Here is a 22,587-nt window from a genome sequence, read left to right as displayed (position 1 = left end):
TGGAGTAGTTTTGTTTAAGGAAGAAAGCAAAAAACCAAGACAGGCCAAGGAAGGGTTAGTACAAGGTGGGGGTTGGCAGGGATAGAGGATTCCCACTCATCTTAGTAAAGCTGGGGAAACCTAAACCTCCAGGTGACAGACAGGTCATACCGAGTGTGATTTCCTGTCTCTCCAAGGGCAGGTAGATAATGCTAACCTCATTTGCTCTACCCTCTACTGACTCACTCTCAGGCTGGTGTACTAACTGCCAAAAACGTAGATGAGCTGATACTGTCTTTGCAATTGTTTGAAAGAAAGGAGTAAACTGGTAGTCTTTCAACTCCATGCTGCACCCTGTCTTCCAGGGCCTTTTCTTTTTCTTTTTCTTTTTTTTTTTTGGAGACAGAGTCTCTTTCTGTCACCCAGGCTGGAGTACAGTGGCGTGATCTCGGCTCATTGCAACCTCTGCTTCCTGGGTTCAAGCCATTCTCCTGCCTCAGCCTCCCTGAATAGCTGGGACTACAGGCATGTGCCACCATGCCCGGCTAATTTTTGTATTTTGAATAGAGACAGGGTTTCACCATGTTGACCAGGCTGGTCTCAAACTCCTGACCTCAGGTGATGCACCCACCTCAGCCTTCCAAAGGGCTGGGATTACAGGCGTGAGCCACTGTGCCTGGCCTTTTCCAGGGCTTTTCTCATGTGCACATGAAGATGCCTAAGCTTGCTTTCTATGCGGCAAAAAAATAAATAAATAAAATAAATAAATAAATAAATCAAAAGAAGGCGTTTACAAGACTTTCTTATTCTGTTTTCATAGTAGGAAAGCTAGGTCCCCCAGTAGAAACTTCAAGTACACTAAGACCCTGATCCTGGGCTCTGCTCAACCTGAATTAGTAATGAAAATAATCCTAAGGAAGCCTGATGCTGTACCTATTACAACCCAACAGCCCAGCCTCAAAGACAAGAAAGGAAAAGAGCAACTGGTTTGGGTGCTTTATATGCACCACTGGGTGAAGTGAACCACTATGAGAAACTCACAGACCCTAAAGTGGTCTGTGAGTCAGTTTCCCATTTTCCTTCCTTCTTCCCTCCCTCCCTCCCTCCCTTCCTCCCTCCCTGCCTTCCTTCCTTCCTTCCTCCCTCCCTTTCTTCTTTTCTTCTTCTTCCTCTTCCTCTCCTTCTCCTTCTCCTCTTCCTCCTCCTTCTCCTTCTTCTTCTCCTCTTCCTCCTTCTTTCTTTCCTGCCTCCCTCCCTTCCTTCCTTCTCCTCCTTCCCCTTCCCTCCCCCTCCCTTCTCCCTTCCCCTTCCCCTTCCCTTCCCTTCCTTGCTTGAGAGAGGGTCTCACTCTGTTACCCACACTGGACTACAGTGGCATGAACGCAGCCACTGCAGCCTCAATGTCCTAGGATCAAGTGATCCTCCTGCCTCAGCCTCCTGTGTAAGCTGGGACCACAAGCATGTGCCACCATGCCTGGCTAATTTATTTATTTTTTGTAGAAGGGCCTCACTTTGTTGCCCAGGCTGGTCTCGAACTCCTGGGCTCAAGTGATCTGCCCACACTGGCCTCCCAGAACGCTATGATTACAGGCGTGAGCTACTGTGCCTGGCCCCACTGTTCATTCTTATCACTGAGAGGTAGAATGCCAAGTCTGAAGCATGACCCGAATACACAGCAATATAAATACATATGAAAAATGAGTGAATGAAAGTGCATCCAGGTTTCTTGATAATGCTCACCAGTATGATGCCCAAACCATCAAATACTTTCTGAGCGAGAAGTCACATGGTTTTTGGGGGGAGCAGGGGGCAAAGCAGGGGTTGGTTTAAGATTCAGAATGATCTCAATTCAAGTAAAACCTACATAGGGAATTTCAAAATAAGGAAAGTCTCTTGTTATCATCAGAGACTTAATAGATTTTTTTTTTTAACCATTCCCAGGAAGGTCACTCTAGGGGAATTCTTTGGCTGAAGTTCCAGTGATAAAAAGGTCCTTCCTTTCTTGTTAGCCTCCTGTTAGACACATACAATTCCTTTTCCTCAATAACCAGAGACTCCCTTGTTCAGGAAAACGGAATTTCCTGAAGAGATTAGCCAAAGTCTTTTCTTTCCAGCTTTCTGAAAACAAGCTCAATTCTCTCATTAGTGATTTCTAGAATGGCTTCTTCCTTTCTACTTCCAACAGAGAGCTGAACCTGGTAAAGATCCTAACTCAGGAAGCCTAAGGTCTCTGTCTGGTTTGAGTGGAAAAGAACTCTCTTCTACTCCCATGTGACAGAATCTGGTCAGCCAGCGAGGACCTACTAATCATTCAGAAGCAACTGAGGGAAAGCCTTTCCTAGGAATAATGTATTTTAGTTTTCCACTTTCATTTAAGGAAGAAATAATTTTCCCCACAGACTGCAGATCCACGGATCTATCAGCACGATTGTACAGTCCCAAGTAAGACTAGGGGTTCTTCACAGGCCTAACTTATCTGTCTATTCTGACTATCTCCCATGAAGTGAGCTGGGTCAAAGCAGAGTTTCCATCTCCCAGATTCATATCCTCTTCTCTTATGCAGATTCTGTGCTAAGAGTATGATTCCATTAAAAAAAGAAAAAAGTTGAAAACTTACAGTTAATGCTGTTTTTAAAAATATTTATCTTCATCTTTGTTTTTTCCTTATTAAAAATAATTTGAATCTGAAAACAGAGTCATACTTTATAAATCTGGTCTGCTGCTGGAGTAAGGAAAGATTAATCTGTGGCTGGACTATAACACATTAACCCAGGAACTCAACACTCACATCATGAAAATGACTCAGTCCTCAGAATGGGTCCAAAAAGACCTTCCCTTTATGCGGCCTCCCGGGGACTATGGAACTGACACACAGAATTTTTCTCCTCTCATTGTTTTCACTTCCGATGAGCTCAGCATGAGTTCAGCCAAGAATATGCTCCTCCCCTCCTGACCAAAGACTTTTGCTGGGAGAAGGCAAAAACTCTTTCCAAAGCTTTTGACTTCCCTACAAGGTGGACAGGTAGAACAGGGCTTTTGATTTGCATCCCCAACTTGAGGGGGGATACTGATCATTTTATGGTAACTACCTACTGACTTGACAATGGACTACACACGGGACACTCCACCACCCTTCTCCCTTCTCCCACTCTTCTTCCAGGCTTGTCTTGTCAACACCAGTCCACTGTTGATGAACACACTCTGCAAGAGCCCAGCCGATCAGTGTCCAGTCCCAGCCTTCACATCCAGAGTATCTGAGGTGGAAGGCTTATTTTTAGAAATCAGTGAAACGAATTTGGCTATGACAAGCAACTAAGTGCTATTGAACTCTGAGCACTATTAGGCAACATACTAGGATACAAATAAAACAAAGTAATGCCCAGTAATTTTTTGAAATCTTCCAGCAACATCAAAAGTCAGAATGTCTCTAGAAATCAAGGATTAAATGAAAAGGAAAAGATGACTTGTCCTCAAATCCAAACACTAATATGCCTGCATGTGGACTCTTTTGCATATTTTAGCTCATATCTAATGCAATTTTAACAGGCCTGTTTATCTCATTTTCTAGCTCAATGAAGATTAGAAGGGAGGAATAGACTACACAGACCAAATGACAGCAGTGACGAGTGATAGCCTTAAGAAATAATACCCAATATCATGGCGGTGGGCAGAAATCCTGAAATTACCTCCTCCTCTCCACACACACATGCACAGCCAATCCAACCAGTACAATACTATAGAGGCCCTAAACAATAACTTCAATATAGAAATCAAAGTGCACAGTAATTTGGGAATACTTAATACAAAGCAGCCCCAAATGTCTCTCACATCTTTCAGAATATCAATATCACCATAGTATAGAACAGTATAGCCATTTAAATAATGTTAACCTGTACTCATTAGAAAAAACTTATGCATAATACATATTTAGAAAATCAGGCAAACTGAGTTTAAAATAATTCCTATATAAACCAGAACCTGGTTAGATAAAACTATTTTGGAGCCTAAAAGGATAAGTTTCAGTTTTCTAAAAACTTCATTTAGTTGGTTAGATGGTTAATTCTAAATAGCCTGGATCCAAGTAAATTGGATAACTGAAGCATACCTGTAGAAGAAAGTCTCTGCTTTTGAGACACTTATAACAAAAGAGGAAAGAAAAATGTGCAACAGGGAAAGCCACACTACTACTAGAAAGGGAGTTTCTAAGAGGAACGCACTGCTTCACGGGTTTAAGTTTTCTCTACCTACCCTTTCCTTATCTGGGTGCCTCAAGAAACCCAAATACGATGACTCCTCTTGCTCAAAATTGTACTATCTCCAAACATGGTAAGAAGGCCTTCAGCCAATGTCACACTTTAGTGCTGAATTTCCTCCAAGCTCCTAGAGGGGCCCTTCTGAAGCAGCCACGTTTTTGCACTTGGATCCTGTCTACAAAACTGTGATCTCTCTAGGACCATGTGGCTCTGAGCTGGTGTCAACATTACCTCTGCATTCATGTTTTTAAGACAACGCTGGCAAGCAAGGTCTCTGAGATCACAATTTTACTTTAATGGTGGGAGTATTAACTGTGTAAGTAGGAATAGTTAACTAGTGATGGAAACAAAGTGCTGGAAGTATCCTTTCCAAATCTGTTCCATGTACAGTGGCAGAGTGAGAGACTTTCAGGTATTTACAACAAAGAAAACTCTAGGGGCAAAAGGTTCATATAGTGAGAGCCAAGATCCAACAGATGTGCTCCTAACCCAGTAAATCCACACTTTTGGGTCATATAATCAACTGTTACTTTAATTTATACTCACACAATCTCAGGACTGGAAATTTTGGCTCAGGCAAAGAATTAAAGTATTTTTGCAATTAAGGCAGTACTTCTCAACCACTCCTATAGGCAAAGAACTTGTACTCTTGAGGAGTCTGGGATGTATTATTAAGCTGCTTACTATATAAATGGGAGATTTATTTGAAGTGTCATGTTTTATTTTAATAATTAATGATAATTTTATGTTTTATTCCATAATATATCAAATATACATCAATATCCTCCCCTAAAATCTGTGTAAAAATAACACTTTAGGAAGATGAGACTATGTTTAACTTAGGGCTTTTCATACCTCAATTTGAAAAACAGGGGGCTGAGTGCGGTGACTAATGCCTGTAATCTCAGCACTTTGGGAGGCTGGGGCGGGTGGATCACTTGAGGTTACGAGTTTGAGACCAGCCTGGCCAACATGGTGAAACCCCATCTCTACTAAAAATATAAAAATTAACCAGGTGTGGTGGTGAGCACCTGTAACCCCAGCTACTCGGGAGGCTGAGGCAGGAGGATCACTTGAACCTGGGAGGTGGAGGTTTCAGTGAGCCCAGATTGCCCCACCGCATTCCAACCTGGGCAACAGAGCAAGACTCTCTCCAAAAAAAAAGAAAAGAAAAGAAAAGAAAAGAATAACAGAGACCTGAAGATACATTCACTGCTATTACAAAATCTGGTAATCTGAAATCTCAAGAAACCCTAAGAGGAAATTCTTAGAGTAAGAGATAAGACTTGGACATTTCTTTCTATATCCTTAATTGGTTATAAAGACTGAAATAAACTACAATAGAAAAATGCTCTGGCTGGGCTTGGTGGCCCATGCCTGTAATCCCAACACTTTGGTAGGCTGAGGTGGGCAGATTGCCTGAGCTCAGGAGTTCTGAGACCAGCCTGGGAGACATGGCAAAACCTCGTCTCTACAAAAAATACAAAAAATTAGCCGGGTATGGTGGCGCCTGTGGTACCAGCTACTTGGGAGGCTGAAGTGGGAGGATCGCTTGAGCCTATGAGGTCGAGTCTGCAGTGAGCCAAGATCGCACCACTGCACTCCAAGCCTGGGTGAGAGAGGGAGACCCTCTCTCAGAAAAAAAAAAGAAAAAAAGAAAAATGCTCAAACCAGTTTGCTCAGAAGTCCAAGAGACTATTTAGTCTTCAGACAGTGTGCTTTCATGGTGATGGAAGTGACAATAATAGAACTAGGGACAGAAGTTAAAATGTATACTCTAATGGTTTCCAAGTTACAAGCAAATAAATACATGTAAAAGAAAAAGAAAAACAAGGTTAAGACTTACTTTAAAATCTGCTAATTGTTGGTTGATGATTTCCACTTCGGTCCCCACTACCCACTGGAGGGCCTCTGCCTCCTCTGCTGCTGTGGTCGCGTCATTGAGTCCTTTCAATTTCCTGTAGAAGTCCTCTACACGGCCTAGTGTGAGTTCCAGCTGTTCCTGACGAGCTTTCCCCCTCTCTGTCAGTTTGCCACACTGTTTGTTCAGGGCTTCTAGCTCCCTTTTGAGACCTAACAAGTCCAGAGTCCCCTCTTCTTCTAGCATATGTCGACACTCCGCTTCAGAGGCCTCTATGTCTAATTTGACGACCTGAATTTTGTTAAGGAATAGTCGCACATCCTCGATTTGGGACTGGAGGCTATCAGTGTCTCTGCCAACAGCACCCATGCCATCTAGCTCATCATCCAGGTCTGCCAATTGAGAAAACATCTCTCGTACCCGGCAGTGAAACTGGCCAATCCCCTCCAGCTTGTTTTCCATCATCACACAACCACTGTTCACTCTTTGCTTAACTTCGAGGAACTCTTGCTGGGTGACCTCAGCTTGATGGAGAAGTTGGGAAGCATCAGATCCATCTGGGGCATCTTCTACCAGCCCCTGAGTAAAGTTCCTCAGATAGTCTACCTGAGGCTCTAGGGCCTGCAGCACTTCCTGTTGAGCTCTTAGCTTCTCCAGGTTCTTGTTGCTACAGGCTTGAGAACCCAGAGCATCAAAGATCTCAAGTTGGTGTTTGGCTCCTTCAACCTTCTTTTCAATATTCTTAAAGCTTTCCTGGAACTCCTTGAGCCTCTGAGTCATTTCTTCGAGTGACCCTGTTTTGGCCTGCAGCTCTTCTGTGATAGCATCCATGTTCTGGTTGATTCCAGCCTTCTCATCCCGGATTTCATCCTCATCTGCTTCTGAAGAATTGATCAGAATGTCAGCAGCACTATTCAATATTTCCAGCAGGGAGCGGCGCTTCTCCACCTCACTCAGCATAGCCTTTGATCTCAGGAGACTGGACTCTAGCTGCACTGGATCCAGAGTGACTCGCAACTCAGACATCTTAGCTTTACAATCTTCTATCCATGGCACAAGGTCTTCCACATGCCACTGATATTTCTGAGCTTTCTGCATACAATCCTTGAGCCTGGATTGTCTGTCTGCAGTTTTTTTACTAAGCTCTTCCCAATGGTTTTTGAGCTCAACCAACTGGTTTTGTAGAGTCCTTTTCTCTTCTCCAGGAGGTACAGAAAGAAGTAGAGATTCCCCTTCAGCCACAATCACCTCATAGGAGCCACTGTGTTGATTAAGACTTTTCTGAAACTCTTCATTCTCCTGTAGCTGAGAATGTAACCGCTCCAATTTTGCAGAAATGGGGCAGTTTTTTGCTTGCTGGCTTTGTTTATCATCCAACCAGGTCCTCAGCTCATCAAACATTTGCTGGAACTGCTGGGTGCTGGCAAGAGCTGCCTGGAGTCTGTTCATGCGATCGGCTGAAATGAGAAAATAAAATTGAAATTAATAATGCCTGAACCCTGGCATTTAAAATGTTTGCTGAGAATATATGGTCTAATCTTAGGGGAAGGGAACTAATGTTACTTGAGGGCCTACCAAAAAGAGGCATATAATTAGGCTCCTTCATATACACTATCTTATTTAATCCTCATAGCAACCTTGTAAGGTGATCTAAGTAACAGAAGTAAACTTTGACTTCTAGCTGGTAAACGTGAAAGTCATAAACATTTTCAGAAAGATAAATAATAAATGAATGACACAATTTTTCTTCTACCAAGTTATAATAAGTCCAGAAGAGGATGGGTGCGGTGGCTCATGCCTGTAATCCCAGCACTTGGGGAGGCTGAGGTGGGAGGATCAGTTGAGCCCAGGAGTTCAAGACTAGCTTGGGCAACAAAGCAAGACCTCGTCTCTACTAAAAATAAAAATAATCGCCGGGTGCGGTGGTTTAAGCCTGTAATCCCAGCACTTTGGGAGGCCGAGGTGGGCGGTTCACAAGGTCAAGAGTTCGAGACCAGCCTGGCCAACATGGTGAAACACCGTCTCTACTAAAAATACAAAAATTAGCCAGGCATGGTGGCACGTGCTTGTAGTCCCAGCTACTTGGGAGGCTGAGGCAAGAGGACTGCTTGAATTGAGGAGGTGGAGGCTGCAGTGATCCAAGATCATGCCACTGCACTCTAGCTAGGGTGACAGAGTGAAACTCTGTCTCAAAAAAAAAAAAAAAACAGCTGGGCATGGTGGCATGTGCCTATAGTCCCAGTTACTTGGGAGACTGAAGTGGGAGGATCACTTGAGCCCAGGAGACTGAGGCTGCAGTGAGCTATGATCACACTACTGTACTCCAGCCTGGGTGACAGAGTGAGAACCTGTGTGTGTGGTGTGCATAATATTTAAAAAAAAAAAAAGGTTGGGTATCAATGCGAGTATATGTGGAACTCCACTTAGTACATCTATGGGGATGAATCTCTACTTGCTGGTTGAAATTTTATTAGAGCTTTTATCTTTAGGACTATGCTATGTAAACCTTCACATTTTGTAAGTGCTCACTGTGTAACAACCACAGCAGTTCTCATTGCAACTAGCAGAAGGAATTGGATTAACACCATTCTGAGCCTAAAAATTACGTAAGGGAATCCTAGATTCTTGGGACTACTCCTAACCCATTCCTTCTTTCTGCTTGCCTCTAATAACGGCAGAAGTATGTTCTTCACTCCAACTTACCTGCAAGGTCTTCTAAACCTTGGAGAGGCAGGGCAACTGTCTCCAAACGCTTCTTCAGTTCATCCTTGAGGTATTGCTCACCAATGAGCACTGAGAGTTCATCGCACAGTGTCTGAGCCTCCTTAACCTCGTGGTCTAACTGCTCCAAGTCAGATCGAATTTCACTGGTCTCTTCCAATTGCTGCTTTACAGCCTCTGGTTGGGTGCTGATAGCTGACTGGCCACTCAGCCGTTGTCCAACTGCCCTCACTTTCTCTGATAAGTCCTGGAGCAGTTCCTGGTACTGGGTGCTCTTAACAATAGCTTGGTCAATTTGGGTGGAACGGGAGTTGAGTTTGTCAGTCAGCTCAACCCATTTCTGATTGATGCTCTGGAGTTCTTTCTGTACTTGGCTGGTGGATAGAGAGACATCTCCAGGGCCTGTTAGGATGCCCTGAGCTGCCTCATTCAGTTGTTCATGCTGTTGCCTGCGTGCTTCAAATTCCTTTAGCATAAACTGAAACAGAAATGACACCAAGATGTTTAGACAGGAAAAAAACAGATCTATCTAAAAGCAGTGTCAGGCCAGGCACAGTGGCTCGCGTCTGTAATCGCAGTACTTTGGGAGGCCGAGGTGGGAGGATCACTTGAGGTCAGGAGTCCAAGACTAGTCTGGCCAATGTGGCAAAACCCCGTCTCTACTAAAAATACAAAAATTAGCGGGGCGTGATGGTGAACACCTGTAGTCCCAGCTACTTGGGAGGCTGAGGCATGAGAATTGCTTGAACCCAGGAGGCTGAGGCTGCAATGAGCTGAGACAGCACCACTGCACTCCAGCCTGGGCAACATAGTGAGACCTTGTCTCCAAAAAAGAAAAAGCAGTGTCAAAACAAAAACTGATGTTGGATTGTGCCAAATAGTGCCAACTACTTTAAAAAATAAACCAGAAAACTAAAGGACCGGGCTAGTAGGCTGAGGCAGTATCACTTAACAATTGCTTAATAAAAACTTATTTTGAAAGGCTCAGTGATTGTTCCTATTTTATTTCTTTTCCTTATTTGTCCCATTCTGTTTCAATGTCAGTTACTAAGGCCAGACATGGCTGAGAAATTAAAGTTGGCATTCATGTGCCTTGCCATGCAATACCCAAGCCTCTAAATAGGGAGTTCAGAACACTGGATCCCAGAGCCAGCTGTATTACTAGCTGGGCTTGCCATGTCAACTCTCAGTGTCTGTTTTTCTTAGTTTCTTTCTTAGAATTCGAAGAGCATATACAATCTGTATTTTATAATATAGCATAATTAGACAAAGAGCTTCTTTAAGGCAATGACTACGACTTTTTATTTCTTTTCTATCCCTTGCTGCTGTCATCAAAAAAGTTAAGATTACAGGATCTGGAGTCAGACTGTCTGTGTTCAAATCCTGGTTCTGTCACCTACTAGCTGTATGACCTTAGGCAAGATTTAATAAGTTCTCAAACCCCAGCTTCCTCATCTGTAAAATGAGGACAGTAGAGTACTTATTTTGGCTGTTATAAGGATTAAATGAGATAATTTATAGAAAGTAATCAGTATTTATACTGCACAAAACTAGGACAGTAGAGTACTTATTTTGGCTGTTGTAAGGATTAAATGAGATAATTTATAGAAAGTACTCAGTATTTACACTGCACAAAAATAAATAAGACACAGCCTCACAAAATGACAAATGTATAAACAATGAACTATAATAAAATGTAACAAAAGTAAAAATGATTAAACAGTGATGTGAACATGCAACACAGAACTGTGAAAGCATGGAATAGGGTGATTAATTCCGTTGGGGATGACAAATGGCAGAAGACAGAAATCAGGAAAGGCTCCCCAGATGCGACAATAAAGAATGAGTAGTTCTCCAAGCAAAGTAGAAATTAAGGCTGGTGAAAGGCACTTCAGGGGAGGGTCTAGGATTAGCAGACATACACAGATCAAAACCATTTTCATAATACTAAGATGTTAGTTGCCTTTTAAAATTTTTGTGCTGTCACAAATGTTCAATGATGTTTTCCAGAGGCTACGTGGTGCTTGATATTGTAACAGATATGCAGAAGCAGATATAAGAATAGCCTATTAAGCCAGAAATTAAGATTTGCAAAGATATAAAACAATGTCCCCCCTCCTTTTTTTTTTTTTTTTTTTTTTTTTGAGACAGAGTCTCGCTCTGTCGCCCAGGCTGGAGTGCAGTGGTGCGATCTCGGCTCACCGCCAGCTCTGCCTCCCGAGTTCACGCCATTCTCCTGCCTCAGCCTCTGCAGCAGCTGGGACTACAGGTGCCTGCCACCACACCCGGCTAACTTTTTGTATTTTTAATAGAGACAGGGTTTCACTGTGCTAGCCAGGATGCTCTTGATCTCCTGATCTCATGATCCGCCTGCTTCGGCCTCCCAAAGTGCTGGGATTACAGGCATAAGCCACCACGCCTGGCCAATGCCACTCTTATCATTAAACTTTTATGTTTCAGAAAACGCTATTTTTTCATTAAAAATATGTTATTTAGGTTAATGTGATGGTTTTACCATTGCTATTTAAAAATTTTAAATATATACTTTTAAAATTCCTCAGTATTTTGGTACAATAATGTTAACAGATAAACACAAGCTCTGGGGGATCCTCAGTAATTTTTCAGAGGATAAAAGGGGTTCTTGAAACCAAAAAGTTTAAAAACCCTGGATTAGAAAAATATTTGTAATTAGACTAAATAGGACTCAATAATTACCTGGATGCAGGAACTGAAAGAAACAGTTCCTTCAAAAAGCACTCTTAGGTCTTAATTAACTTAAGGAACCTGGTAGGTTGAGAAGACATGGACCAGGCTGTGGGAGAATGTAAAAGAAGGAAAAGCCTCTAGGCAGGATTTCATTGGAAATGACATAATTTTGACCAACCGAAATTTCTTTCTTTTCTTTTTTTTTTTCTGTTTTGAAGCAGTTTTTGCTCTGTTGCCCAGGTTGGAGTGCAGTGGCACCATCTCTGCTTGTGGCAACCTTTGTGCTATGGGTTCAAGCAATTCTCCTGCCTTAGCCTCCTGAGTAGCTGGGACTACAGGCGCCCACCACCACGCCCAGCTAATTTTTGTATTTTTAGTAGAGGCGAGGTTTCACCATGTTGGCCAGGCTGGTCTTGAACTCCTGACCTCAGGTGATCCACCCACCTTGGCTTCCCAAAGTGCTAGGATTATAGGCGTGAACAACCGCACCCAGCCTGACTAACCTAAATTTCTATGATGTTAGGCACTTAAATCAATTTTTTTGAGGTTTGATCACAGAAAATCCTATGTAAAGCCAGCAGATATAAGATATTAAGTAATGTGGATCCTATCACAGGGGATTACAAGTGAAAAAAAAATTTTTTTTTGAGACGGTGTCACACTATTGTCCAGGCAGGAGTGCAGTGGCACAATCTAGTCTCACTGCAACCTCTGGCTCCTGGGTTCAAGAGATTCTCCTGCCTCAGCCTCCCGAGTATCTGGGATTATAGGCACGTGCCACCACGTCCGGCTAATTTTTTGTATTTTTAGTAGAGATGGTGTTTCACCATGTTAGCCAGGATGGTCTCGATCTCTTGACCTTGTGACCCGCCCACCTTGACCTCCCAAAGTGCTGGGATTACAGGTGTAAGCCACCACGCCTGGCCACAAGTAAAATATAATTCCATAATTTAGACAGAAAAACTGCCCATTCTCATATCTACTCATCTTACTGTCTCTGTTAATAATAAGAGTTTTTGACTGTTTACTATTTTACAGGCACCATGATTAACACCTTATAAATACCTCATTTAAACTGAGACTCTGAGAGATTAAATGACTTGTCTACGATCATATGAAATCTACTTACTGGGAGAAACATTCAAACCCAGTTTCATGTGATTCCAATTTCTTTGTTGCTATATTGCTCACCTGGACCTGTTGCTTTTGTGCATTCAACATGTTGGGGTCAATAGACAGGGGCCCCAGCACTCCCATCATCAGTTCTTTCTCCATCATCCACGGCCGGAGCTGGGATTCTGCAGCCTGGAAGCTGGCCAGATGACCTGCAGATTCCTCTAGCTGCCTTTGCCGAGCCACAGTCACCTCAGTGGCCCTTTCCCATCGGGAATCTGTAGAGAGGAAATGAGGGAATGTATTGCTTTACTCTCATCAACAACTGGCCTGATCCCCAAGTTATGTTCCTAATATACTGCAGGAAATGACCCCAGAAGTGTTATTTATTTATTTACTTATTTGAGACAGCGTCTCACTCTATCACCCAGGATAAAGCGGTGGCCCGATCATGGCTCACTGAAGCCTTAACCTCCTGGGCCCAAGTGATCCTCCCACCTCAGCCTCCCAAGTAGCTGGGACTATAGGCATGTGCCACCATGCCCAGGTAATTTTTTATTTTTTGTAGAGACGGGATCTCCCTATGTTGCCCAGGCTGTTCTTGAACTCCTCAAGTGGGAAGATCACTTGAGCCCAAGAGTTCAAGGCCAGCTTGGACAACAAAGCAAGACCCTATCTCTGCAAAAAAAATTCAGAAATTGGCTAGTTGTGGTAGCACATGCCTGTGGTCCCAGCTACTCAGGAGGCTGAAGCAGGAAGACTGCTTGAGCCAGGGAAGTCAAGGCTGTAGTGAGCTATATCGTGCCACTACACTCTAGCCTGGGTGACAGAACAAGACCCTGTCTCAAAAAAAAAAAAAAAAAAAAAAAAAAGGCCAGGCAGGGGGCTCACACCTGTAATCCCAGCACTTTGGGAGGCCGAGGTGGGCGGATCACTTGAGGTCGGGAGTTTGAGACCAGCCTGACCAACATGGAGAAATCCCCTCTCTACTAAAAATACAAAATTAGCTGGGCATGGTGGCGCATGCCTGTAATCCCAGCTACTCGGGAGGCTGAGGCAGGAGAATCACTTGAACCCGGGAGGCGGAGGTTACAGTGAGCCAAGATCATACCATTGCACCCTACCGTGGGCAACAAGAGCAAAACTCCATCTCAAAAAAAAAAATTAAATTAAATTAAAAAAAATTCATCTACGCTGTTTACAGTTCAATATTATGAGCACATAATTTATCTAAACCCTTTATTGAATATTTTTATTATTTCCATCTTTCATTTTTATCATCAATATTCTTTAGTTCTTTAGTTATGCTTTTTTGGAGACAAGGTCCCCTTCTGTTGCCCAGGTTGGAGTTTAGTGGCACAATCATAGCTTACTACAGCCTTGAACTCCCAGGCTCAAGCAATCGTCTCACCTCAGCCTCCCCAGTAGCTAGGACTCCAGGCTCACGCCACCACACCTGGCTAATTTGTTTTTCCTTACTTTTTGTAGAGATAGGATCTTGCTATGTTGCCCAGACTGGTTTGAACCCCTAGATTCAAGCAATACTCCTGTCTCAGATTCCCAAAGTGCTGAGATTACAGGTGTGAGCCACTGTTCCTGGCCTCTCTTTGGTTCCTGATTACAGCAGATTATCAGTTTGACTTGCCCAAGAAAGCCAAACTTCTGACTCTTTGAGTGGAATTTCTAATTTTCTTCCAATTCAGGCTCATGCTCTGGCTCTATCTGGGCCCTAATTGCTTATTTATAAAAATTAACTAAAAATAATTCCTGTTGTATAGGATGTGCTGAAATTCTCTACTTGCTTTGAAGATGAGTAACTTAGCAAACTTGCAACACTCCTGTGAAAACTTACTGAGTTCTTCTTCAATTTTCTTCCAATTTTCAGCTTCCTGTGAGTTGGGATATGTCACCAGTAATCCGGCCAGGGCTTCCTTTACTTTTTGAATTTTTGGAGAATTCTGTTCCAATTCAGCCAGGAAGGCCTAGGAGAAAGAATGCCATGCATGCCCTGAGATTCTGGACAGGAAACGAAGCTGTGTGTGTGGTAGAAATGATTGGAAAACTGGGCGGTTATTATAGGTTCTACTAGGATCCTATCAATGACTTGTTTAGTGATGTTAAGATACTTAACCCTTCTATTTCAATTTTTATTTTAAACTGAAAATCTAAATGGCAGGATCTGAGTTTCTTTTATGTATAACACATCAGTAGAACTCAATAGTTCTACTATTGAGAATTATAGTAGAAGGAATTATTAATCCCAATAAACGAAAAATACCAAGATATGATGATAACACATCTTGAAGGAGATGAGATGCTATGCTCAATGGGAATATTAAAAGTTTTGGTGAAAATTTCCTACAGGATTTTCTACGGTCTTATATCTTCTGACATTTTTCCTAGTCTCACATGTGAATCTTAAGAATGAACTGTAATCAGTTATTTAGATCCTTCCAAGAACTGGAAAGGTACTTTGATAAGAATGGTTTGTCTTGTTTACAGCATCATATAGAAAATGAGATCCCATTCTCAATGAGCTAATGATTCTGGGGAGGGCTATTCTTTTTCTGCAAACATATCTGGTTTTGTTTCTGAATCTAACTTATAACAATTTCTAATTTCATAAGAAAATTCTCTAGGAGAGTTAAGGCATATTAATCATTTAGAAAGTCAAACACACTGCCCATCACAGCCTGGATTGTTGCCCATGTCTCTCTCTCAGATGCCTGGGCTTGGGCAGGAACACTGGTACAGCTGTCTCTTCCTCTTGGTGTTGGGAGGCAACTAATGTAAACACAATACCTTGTTAGATTCAGCTTGGGCTTTCACTGTTTCTGTCTTGGTTGGAGATGACATGGCATCCATGGATTTCAGGACTTCCTCTTTTGATTCTAGCCACTGCAGCACAGAGTTTGCCTCCTTCTGAACCTCCTCCATTCTGTTGAGGATAGCCTGAAGGCTTTCCTGGCGTTCATGAAGTATTCCACCCAGTTTCTCATACTTCAAGTTTACATCTGACATGTCACACTGGATCTCCGTCAGATCTAGTATCATAGAAACAGAAATCAGATTGGAGACAGCTCTTCAAGTATGTTCCTTGACTCCTCACTCCTAAATTACTTGCATCCCTCTTACTCCTTCTAGTGAACTAGAGATTATCTTCCTGCTAAATCATACAAAAGTTCCTGTTTATATACACAAAACAAAAGGGTTCTCATTAATCTGCATTCTAGTTTTGGTATTATATACTCAGATGTATACCTTAAAATGCTAAACATGGGAACAATAAAAGTGAACGGAGCAAAGTAAGAAATTAACCTTAGTGTACTACTGGGATTAAGGTGCTTGGAGTATTCTTCCATTCCTTCTTCTCCAAACTACAGAGAAGTCACCTAGCTTGGAGGCTGAGAGCTAGACTAGATTACCTCTAGTATAACTTCTTTAAAATTCAAAGATTAACATATATTTTCTTTGAGTTCTTTCCCTATTTGCCTTATCTAGTGATCCAGTCTATTGTTTTTCTACAATGCCTTTAGCTTCAGGGGCTGCCAACCTGTTTATGGTCTACAGCCAGAAAACCACAGTTGCTTCTCCCCAGATTTTTATCCTCACACCCATTCTGGCAGCAGTTCTTCCACACATATTGCAACATACACAGATGCAAACATGGACACTGTCCTAACACATCCAACAAAGAAGCACTGTTGAAATGGCATTCTCACCTTTGCAGGTGTGGTATCCGTTTACACTGCCTACAGAGCTTCCTACAGAGGGCAGTATGGAACCTGAGCAGAAGGACAGGGAGACAAACAGGGCAAGACCAACGTGTTAGGAATACATATAGGCACTGAATTTGTCCTTTGGCCCTCACTTTAAGCTTAGGTATCAGGAAGTTAACACAGCACAAGACAACATAGTCATGGAAAGAGACAAATTATTTTAGCTGCCAGGCAACAAAATGTCACTCAAGGACCTTAGCAGGAATGATTCTTAATCCTTTCTAGAGGAAATTCATATTCCCTTCTTATTAAATCTCCAACTTGAATTCTTTGGATGCTGCCCTAATTTTGTAAAGCAAGTACTGGTAAAATTATTAAGTCTAGAATGGTACTTGCCATATTTTGGAATGAGCTTTTATAATAAAGCCAGAAAGTTTTACCTTTTATATCAATGTCTTTCAATATAATAAAAATGAAAATAACTATCATTAAGGACATAAAAAGCAGCCTATTGTTTTTTCTTTTTCTTTTTTCTTTTTTTTTGAGACAGAGTCTCACTCTGTTGCCCAGACTGAAGTGCAGTGGCATGGTCTCGGCTCACTGCAACTTCCACCTCCCGGGTTCAAGCAATTCTCCCATCTCAGCCTCCCAAATAGCTGGAATTACAGGCGCCTGCCACCAGGCCCGGCTAATTTTTGTATTTTTAGTAGAGACGGGGTTTTACCATGTTGGTTAGGCTGGTCTCAAACTCCTGACCTGAGGTGATCTGCCTGCCTCGACCTCCCAAAGTAATGGGATTATAGGCATGAGTCACCGTGCCTGCCCTAAAAAGCAGCCTTCTTCTAATAAAGACATTAAAATGAACCCTTCATATATTGTTTCTAAAGGAAGATTATTTGCCTTTTCTTTCATAACCTCTTCTTGCTCACCTTTCCCCAAGAAAAAACAGAAATCCTAAGTGCCAATAAATATGGCTCATCAACATTCCCATAAATTGCGCTTTGGGCCTTTGGTTCTGTTTCTAATCACCATAATTTCACATACATTCTCCCCAAACTGATTCCTTATATTTCAGAAAAGTTTCCCAAGATAGGTAAAAACCAGGTGATGTAATGATAAATATTATACAGAAATCTGAAAAATATTCATAATGATACTTTAAAACGACAGAAAACTCTTGTATGCACTGACTTCACTTTACAAAAAGTTATGTGCAAGGTTATATTACGAAATAGTTGGCCGGGCGCGGTTGCTCACCCCTGTAATCCTAGCACTTTGGGAGGCTGAGGTGGGTGAACTGCCTGAGCTCAGGATGTTTGAGACCGGCCTGGGCAACATGGTGAAATCCCATCTCTACTAAAATACAAAAAATTCGCTGGGTGTGGAGGCGGAAGCCTGTAGTCCCAGCTACTGGGGAGGCTGAGGCAGGAGAATCGCTTGAACTCAGGATTCAGTGAGGTTGCAGTGAGCCAAGATGGTGCCACTGTACTCCAGTCTGGGTGACAGAGCGAGACTCCGTCTCAAAACAAAAACAAAATAGTTGTGGGCCAGGTGTGATGGCCCACGCCTGTAATCCCAGCACTTTGGGAGGTTGGAAGTTTAAGACCAGCCTAGGCAACACAAGACCCTGTCTCTACAAAAAAATGTTAAAAAAAAAAAAAAATTAGGTATGACAGTGCACATTTGTGGTCCTAGCTACTTGGGAGCTTGAGGTGGAATGACTGCTTGGGCCTAGGAGGTCAAAGCTACAGTGAGCCATGATCACACTACTGTCCTCCAGCCTGGGTGACAGAGGAGACCCTGTCTCTAAAAACAAGGAAAAAAATTAGTTGAATTACGGTGGTGATTATAAAACTTTTAAATGTTAATGTTATTATATTTTCAATTAAAAAATACAAAATAGAAAAATCATATTCCATTGCAGTGTGGTGATGGAAAAAAAGAAACTGGACTAGTAGGTAGCAGAAGAAGGTACTAACCAAGGTTGTCACTAACTCAGTATGTGAGCCTTAATCTACAAACATAGTTTCTTCTGCAGGATTTAAAGATAATACAACCTACTCTGTTAACTCTCATGGGGTAACTGGGAAAAGATCATGAACCAATGTATGTCAAAGTACTTTATGAAACAGAGCTACATAAATGTAAGGTACTGAAATATATATGGTTTTTCAGAGTTGGAGGAGAACTTTGAGAGCACTCAGGATAGTAATTTTCAAACTGATTTTCAAAGCACCCTAAAAAGGTGCTTTAGGGATTGTGGTTAAAGTTTGGTTTAAATTTAATATTCACAGACATTTTTTTTTTTTTTTTTTTTTTTTTTTTTTGAGACGGAGTCTCGCTCTGTCACCCAGGCTGGAGTGCAGTGGCCGGATCTCAGCTCACTGCAAGCTCCGCCTCCCGGGTTCACGCCATTCTCCTGCCTCAGCCTCCCGAGTAGCTGGGACTATAGGCGCCCACCACCTCGCCCGGCTAGTTTTTTGTATTTTTTAGTAGAGACGGGGTTTCACTGATTCACAGACATTTCTAACTACTTAGAAATGGTAATAAAACACTCATGTTCAATTATGCTGAATTCTACACCTTAACCCATCAGATAAAACCAATTATGCTGCTTTTCCGGGGAAAGTAAAGCAGCTCCTGACACGTCTAAGCATCTATTTTAACTTATTTTTGAGTGTCCCTGATTGGAAAGGTGGTAGCTCTTCACCAGCAATTTATGATATTCAAACCTGTCCATGTTCACTCATGTATACTATACAAAGAAAAACATCTATAGCATATGTGTAATACATTAAATAACATGACCAAAAATATAACACAGCTTGCTCTCTGTATATCTACACAGTTCTCACTGGGACAGAATTGTGTAATAATATAATTCCTAACACTTCAAGTCAGTTGGACAGTTTTTGTCCTCAATGTCAGTCTTAAGTGTTTTCTATGTGTAAGAGCCCTCATTAAATATTCTTAGTGATTTAACTTTGAAACAATAATTTCTTATTACATCACTTTCAAGTTTCTAGCTCAATTCAATCAAAGCCTGTTCTGATATTGTGAAGTCAACTTTTAAAAACATTTGTCATCATTTGCAAATACTTAATATGTGTGAACCATATTTTCTGGATACAATGAAACCAAACAAAATTTAGAAATAAATTAGATAGGCTGGGCCCGGTGGCTCATGACTGTAATCCCAGCACTTTGGGAGGCTGAGAAAGGCAGATCACAAGGTCAGGAGATTGAGATCATCCTGGCTAGCATGGTGAAACCCCGTCTCTACTAAAAATACAAAAAATTAGCCAGGCGTGGTGGCGGGTGCTGGTAGTCCCAGTTGCTCGGGAGGCTGAGGCAGGAGAATGGCATGAACCCGGGAGGCGGAGCTTGAAGTGAGCAGAGATCGCGCCACTACACTCCAGCCTGGGTGACAGAGCGAGGCTCCGTCTCAAAAAACAAACAAACAAACAAACAAATAAATAAATAAGATGGTGAAGCTGTCATCCAATAATCTTCCTTTTCAAACTTTTATATGCATTGAGGTAGTCTCAATATTCTTACTGATGGATTTCATTACAGATTAATGCTATAAAATAACGTATAAGGGAAACTTATGCCAACAAAATGTTATTTTTTTTTAAATTTTTTATTATGTATTTATTTATTTTTTGAGACAGAGTCTTACTCTGTCTCCCAGGCTGGAGTGCAGTGGTGCAACCTCGGCTCACTGCGAGCTCCACCTCCCGGGTTCAAGCCATTCTCTTGCCTAAGACTCCTGAGTAGCTGGGACTACAGGTGCCCACCACCACGCCCAGCTAATTTTTTGTATTTTTAGTAGAGACACGGTTTCACCATGTTAGCCAGGATGGTCTCGATCTCCTTACCTCGTGATCCGCCCACCTCAGCCTCCCAAAGTGCTGGGATTACAGGTGTGAGCCACCGAGCCTGGCCACCAACAAAATGTTTTGTTTTATGTAGTAGGGTTCTATATCAGATTTCTGTTTTTCTACATGAAATTTCTGTTCTATATGACATTTCTGTTTTTTCTCTCTTTTTTTTTAAAATGATCTAGTCTAGGAGTCAGTAAACTATAGCTCACCAGCCAAATCTGGTCCTTCATCTGTTTCAACAAAGTTTTACTGGAATACAGCCACAACCACTCATTTCTATTAATGTATTGTCTTTGGCTGCTTTTGTTACAATGGCAGAGGTAGGTATACAACTGTGACAGAGACCATATACCCTGCAAGCCTAAAATATTTACTATCTGGCCCTTTATAGAAAAAGTTTGCTGACTCTGATCTAGTCACAAACGAATAAGTCAATGAACGTAGAGGTTGTTATATCACCAATTCCCTAAAATGTTGTCACTTGTGGATAGTTCCAAAATATCTTTTAACTTTAGAATACTATAGAAAAGTGCACATTTTCAGAAAGCAAATAAATTTTTCCTTTACTCGTTAAGTGACTATAGGAGTGCACTATCATAGACTAGTAATAAAATCTATGGGATCTCAATTAACAACGAGCAAGTGACTGAGAACTCATATGAGATTTTTTTTTTTGTTTTTGAGACACAGTCTCGCCCTGTCACACAGGCTGGAGTACAGTGGCGCGATCTGGGCTCACTGCAACCTCTGCCTCCCGGGTTCAAGCAATTCTTCCCCATCGGCCTCCCGAGTAGCTAGGATTACAGGTGCAAGCCACCATGCTTGGCTAATTTTTGTATTTTAGTAGAGACGGAGTTTCACCATGTTGGCCAAGCTGGTCTCAAACTCCTGGCCTCACGTGATCCACCTGCCTGGGCCTCCCTAAGTGCTGTGATTATAGGCGTGAGCCACTGTGCCTGGCCTTCATATTAGATTTTGCTTCAAGGACTTAATTTGCAGTGAAAGATTATATACACATGTGAGCACAATCTTTGTACCCCCTTTGAAGTACTGATTTTTTTTTTTTTTTGAAATGGGGTCTTGGTCTGTCGCCCAGGCTGGAGTACAGTGGCACAATCTCAGCTCACTGCAACCTCTGCCTCCCAGGTTCAAGTGATTCTCCTGCCTCAGCCTCCCGAATAGCTGGGATTACAGGCACGAGTCACCAGGCCTGGCTCATTTTTATATTTTTAGTTGAGACAAGGTTTCACCATGTTGGCCAGGCTGGTCTTGAACTCCCGACCTCAAGTGATCAGCCCACCTAGGCCTCCCAAAGTGCTGAGATTACAGGTATGAACCACCACGCCTGGCCCAATACTGACTTCTAAATACTTGCTTCTTCCTGGTTATCACACTCATACCTATCCAGGCTTGCCCAATTTTTTTTTGAGACAGTGTCTTGCTCTGTCTGTTGCCCAGGCTAGAGTGCAGGCACCATCACGGCTCAATGAAACCTCCATCTACCAGGTTCAAGCTATTCTCATGTTTCAGACTCCCCAGTAGCTGGGACTATAGGCGCATACCACCATGCCTGGCTAATGTTTGTGTACTTTTTTTTGGAGACAGAGTCTCACTCTGTCTGTTGCCCAGGCTGGAGTACAGTGGCGTGATCTCGGCTCACTGCAAGCTCCACCTCCTGGGTTCACACCATTCTCCTGCCTCAGCCTCCTAAGTAGCTGGGACTACAGGCACCCGCCACCATGCCTGGCTAATTTTTTGTGTTTTTAGTAGAGACGGGGTTTCACCGTGTTAGCCAGGATGGTCTCAATCTCCTGACTTCGTGATCTACCCGCCTTGGCCTCCCAAAGTGCTGAGATTACTACAGGTGTGAGCCGCCGTACCCGGCCTAATTTTTGTATTTTTAGTAGAGACAGGGTTTCACCATGTTGCCAGGCTGGTTTTGATCTCCTGACTTCGTGCCTGGCCAGTACCCAAGTTTAAAGATGATGCATACTCATCCCATTTACACGTTCAAAAAAGGGAAATTCTCAAGATGAAAATCTTATTTTAATTATTCTATGTTCATTTGATAGTTCTTTTTTTTTGTTGAGATGGAGTCTCGCTCTGTCGCCCAGGCTGGAGTGCAGTGGCATGATCTTGGCTCACTGCAAGCTCTGCCTCCCAGAGTTCTTTTTTTTTGAGAAGGAGTCTCGCTCTGTCGCCCAGGCTGGAGTGCAGTGCCGTGATCTGGGCTCACTGCAAGCTCTGTCTCCCGGGTTCACGCCATTCTCCTGCCTCAGCCTCCCGAGTAGCTGGGACTATGGGCACACACCGCCATGCCTGGCTACTTTTTTTCTTTTTTGTAGTTT

General features: G+C 42.4%; 2 protein-coding genes across 26 annotated transcripts in view; one reads left to right on the top strand and one right to left on the bottom strand.

Moving 5' to 3' along the window:
* The window catches only part of MYCBP (MYC binding protein), a 657,065-nt gene that overhangs the window by 104,536 nt on the left and 529,942 nt on the right, over positions 1-22,587 (top strand). The gene's annotated exons all lie outside the window — the stretch shown is intronic.
* Positions 1-22,587, bottom strand: part of MACF1 (microtubule actin crosslinking factor 1) — a 387,658-nt gene that overhangs the window by 93,159 nt on the left and 271,912 nt on the right. For 22 of the 25 annotated variants that reach the window (XM_050797094.1, XM_050797116.1, XM_050797098.1 and 19 more), the window contains 6 exons: positions 16,356-16,418; positions 15,436-15,677; positions 14,486-14,615; positions 12,712-12,911; positions 8,797-9,292; positions 6,079-7,550 (listed from right to left, as the gene is read on the bottom strand). In XM_050797094.1, coding sequence (XP_050653051.1) covers positions 6,079-7,550; positions 8,797-9,292; positions 12,712-12,911; positions 14,486-14,615; positions 15,436-15,677; positions 16,356-16,418 — 2,603 coding nt within the window. The remainder of the gene's footprint in view (positions 1-6,078; positions 7,551-8,796; positions 9,293-12,711; positions 12,912-14,485; positions 14,616-15,435; positions 15,678-16,355; positions 16,419-22,587) is intronic. The other 3 variants (XM_050797004.1, XM_050797157.1, XM_050797183.1) reach the window with 1 other exon arrangement.

Source organism: Macaca thibetana, chromosome 1 (assembly GCF_024542745.1).
Source record: "Macaca thibetana thibetana isolate TM-01 chromosome 1, ASM2454274v1, whole genome shotgun sequence".
Taxonomy (NCBI): domain Eukaryota; kingdom Metazoa; phylum Chordata; class Mammalia; order Primates; family Cercopithecidae; genus Macaca; species Macaca thibetana.
This window is presented reverse-complemented; position numbering and strand designations above follow the sequence as displayed.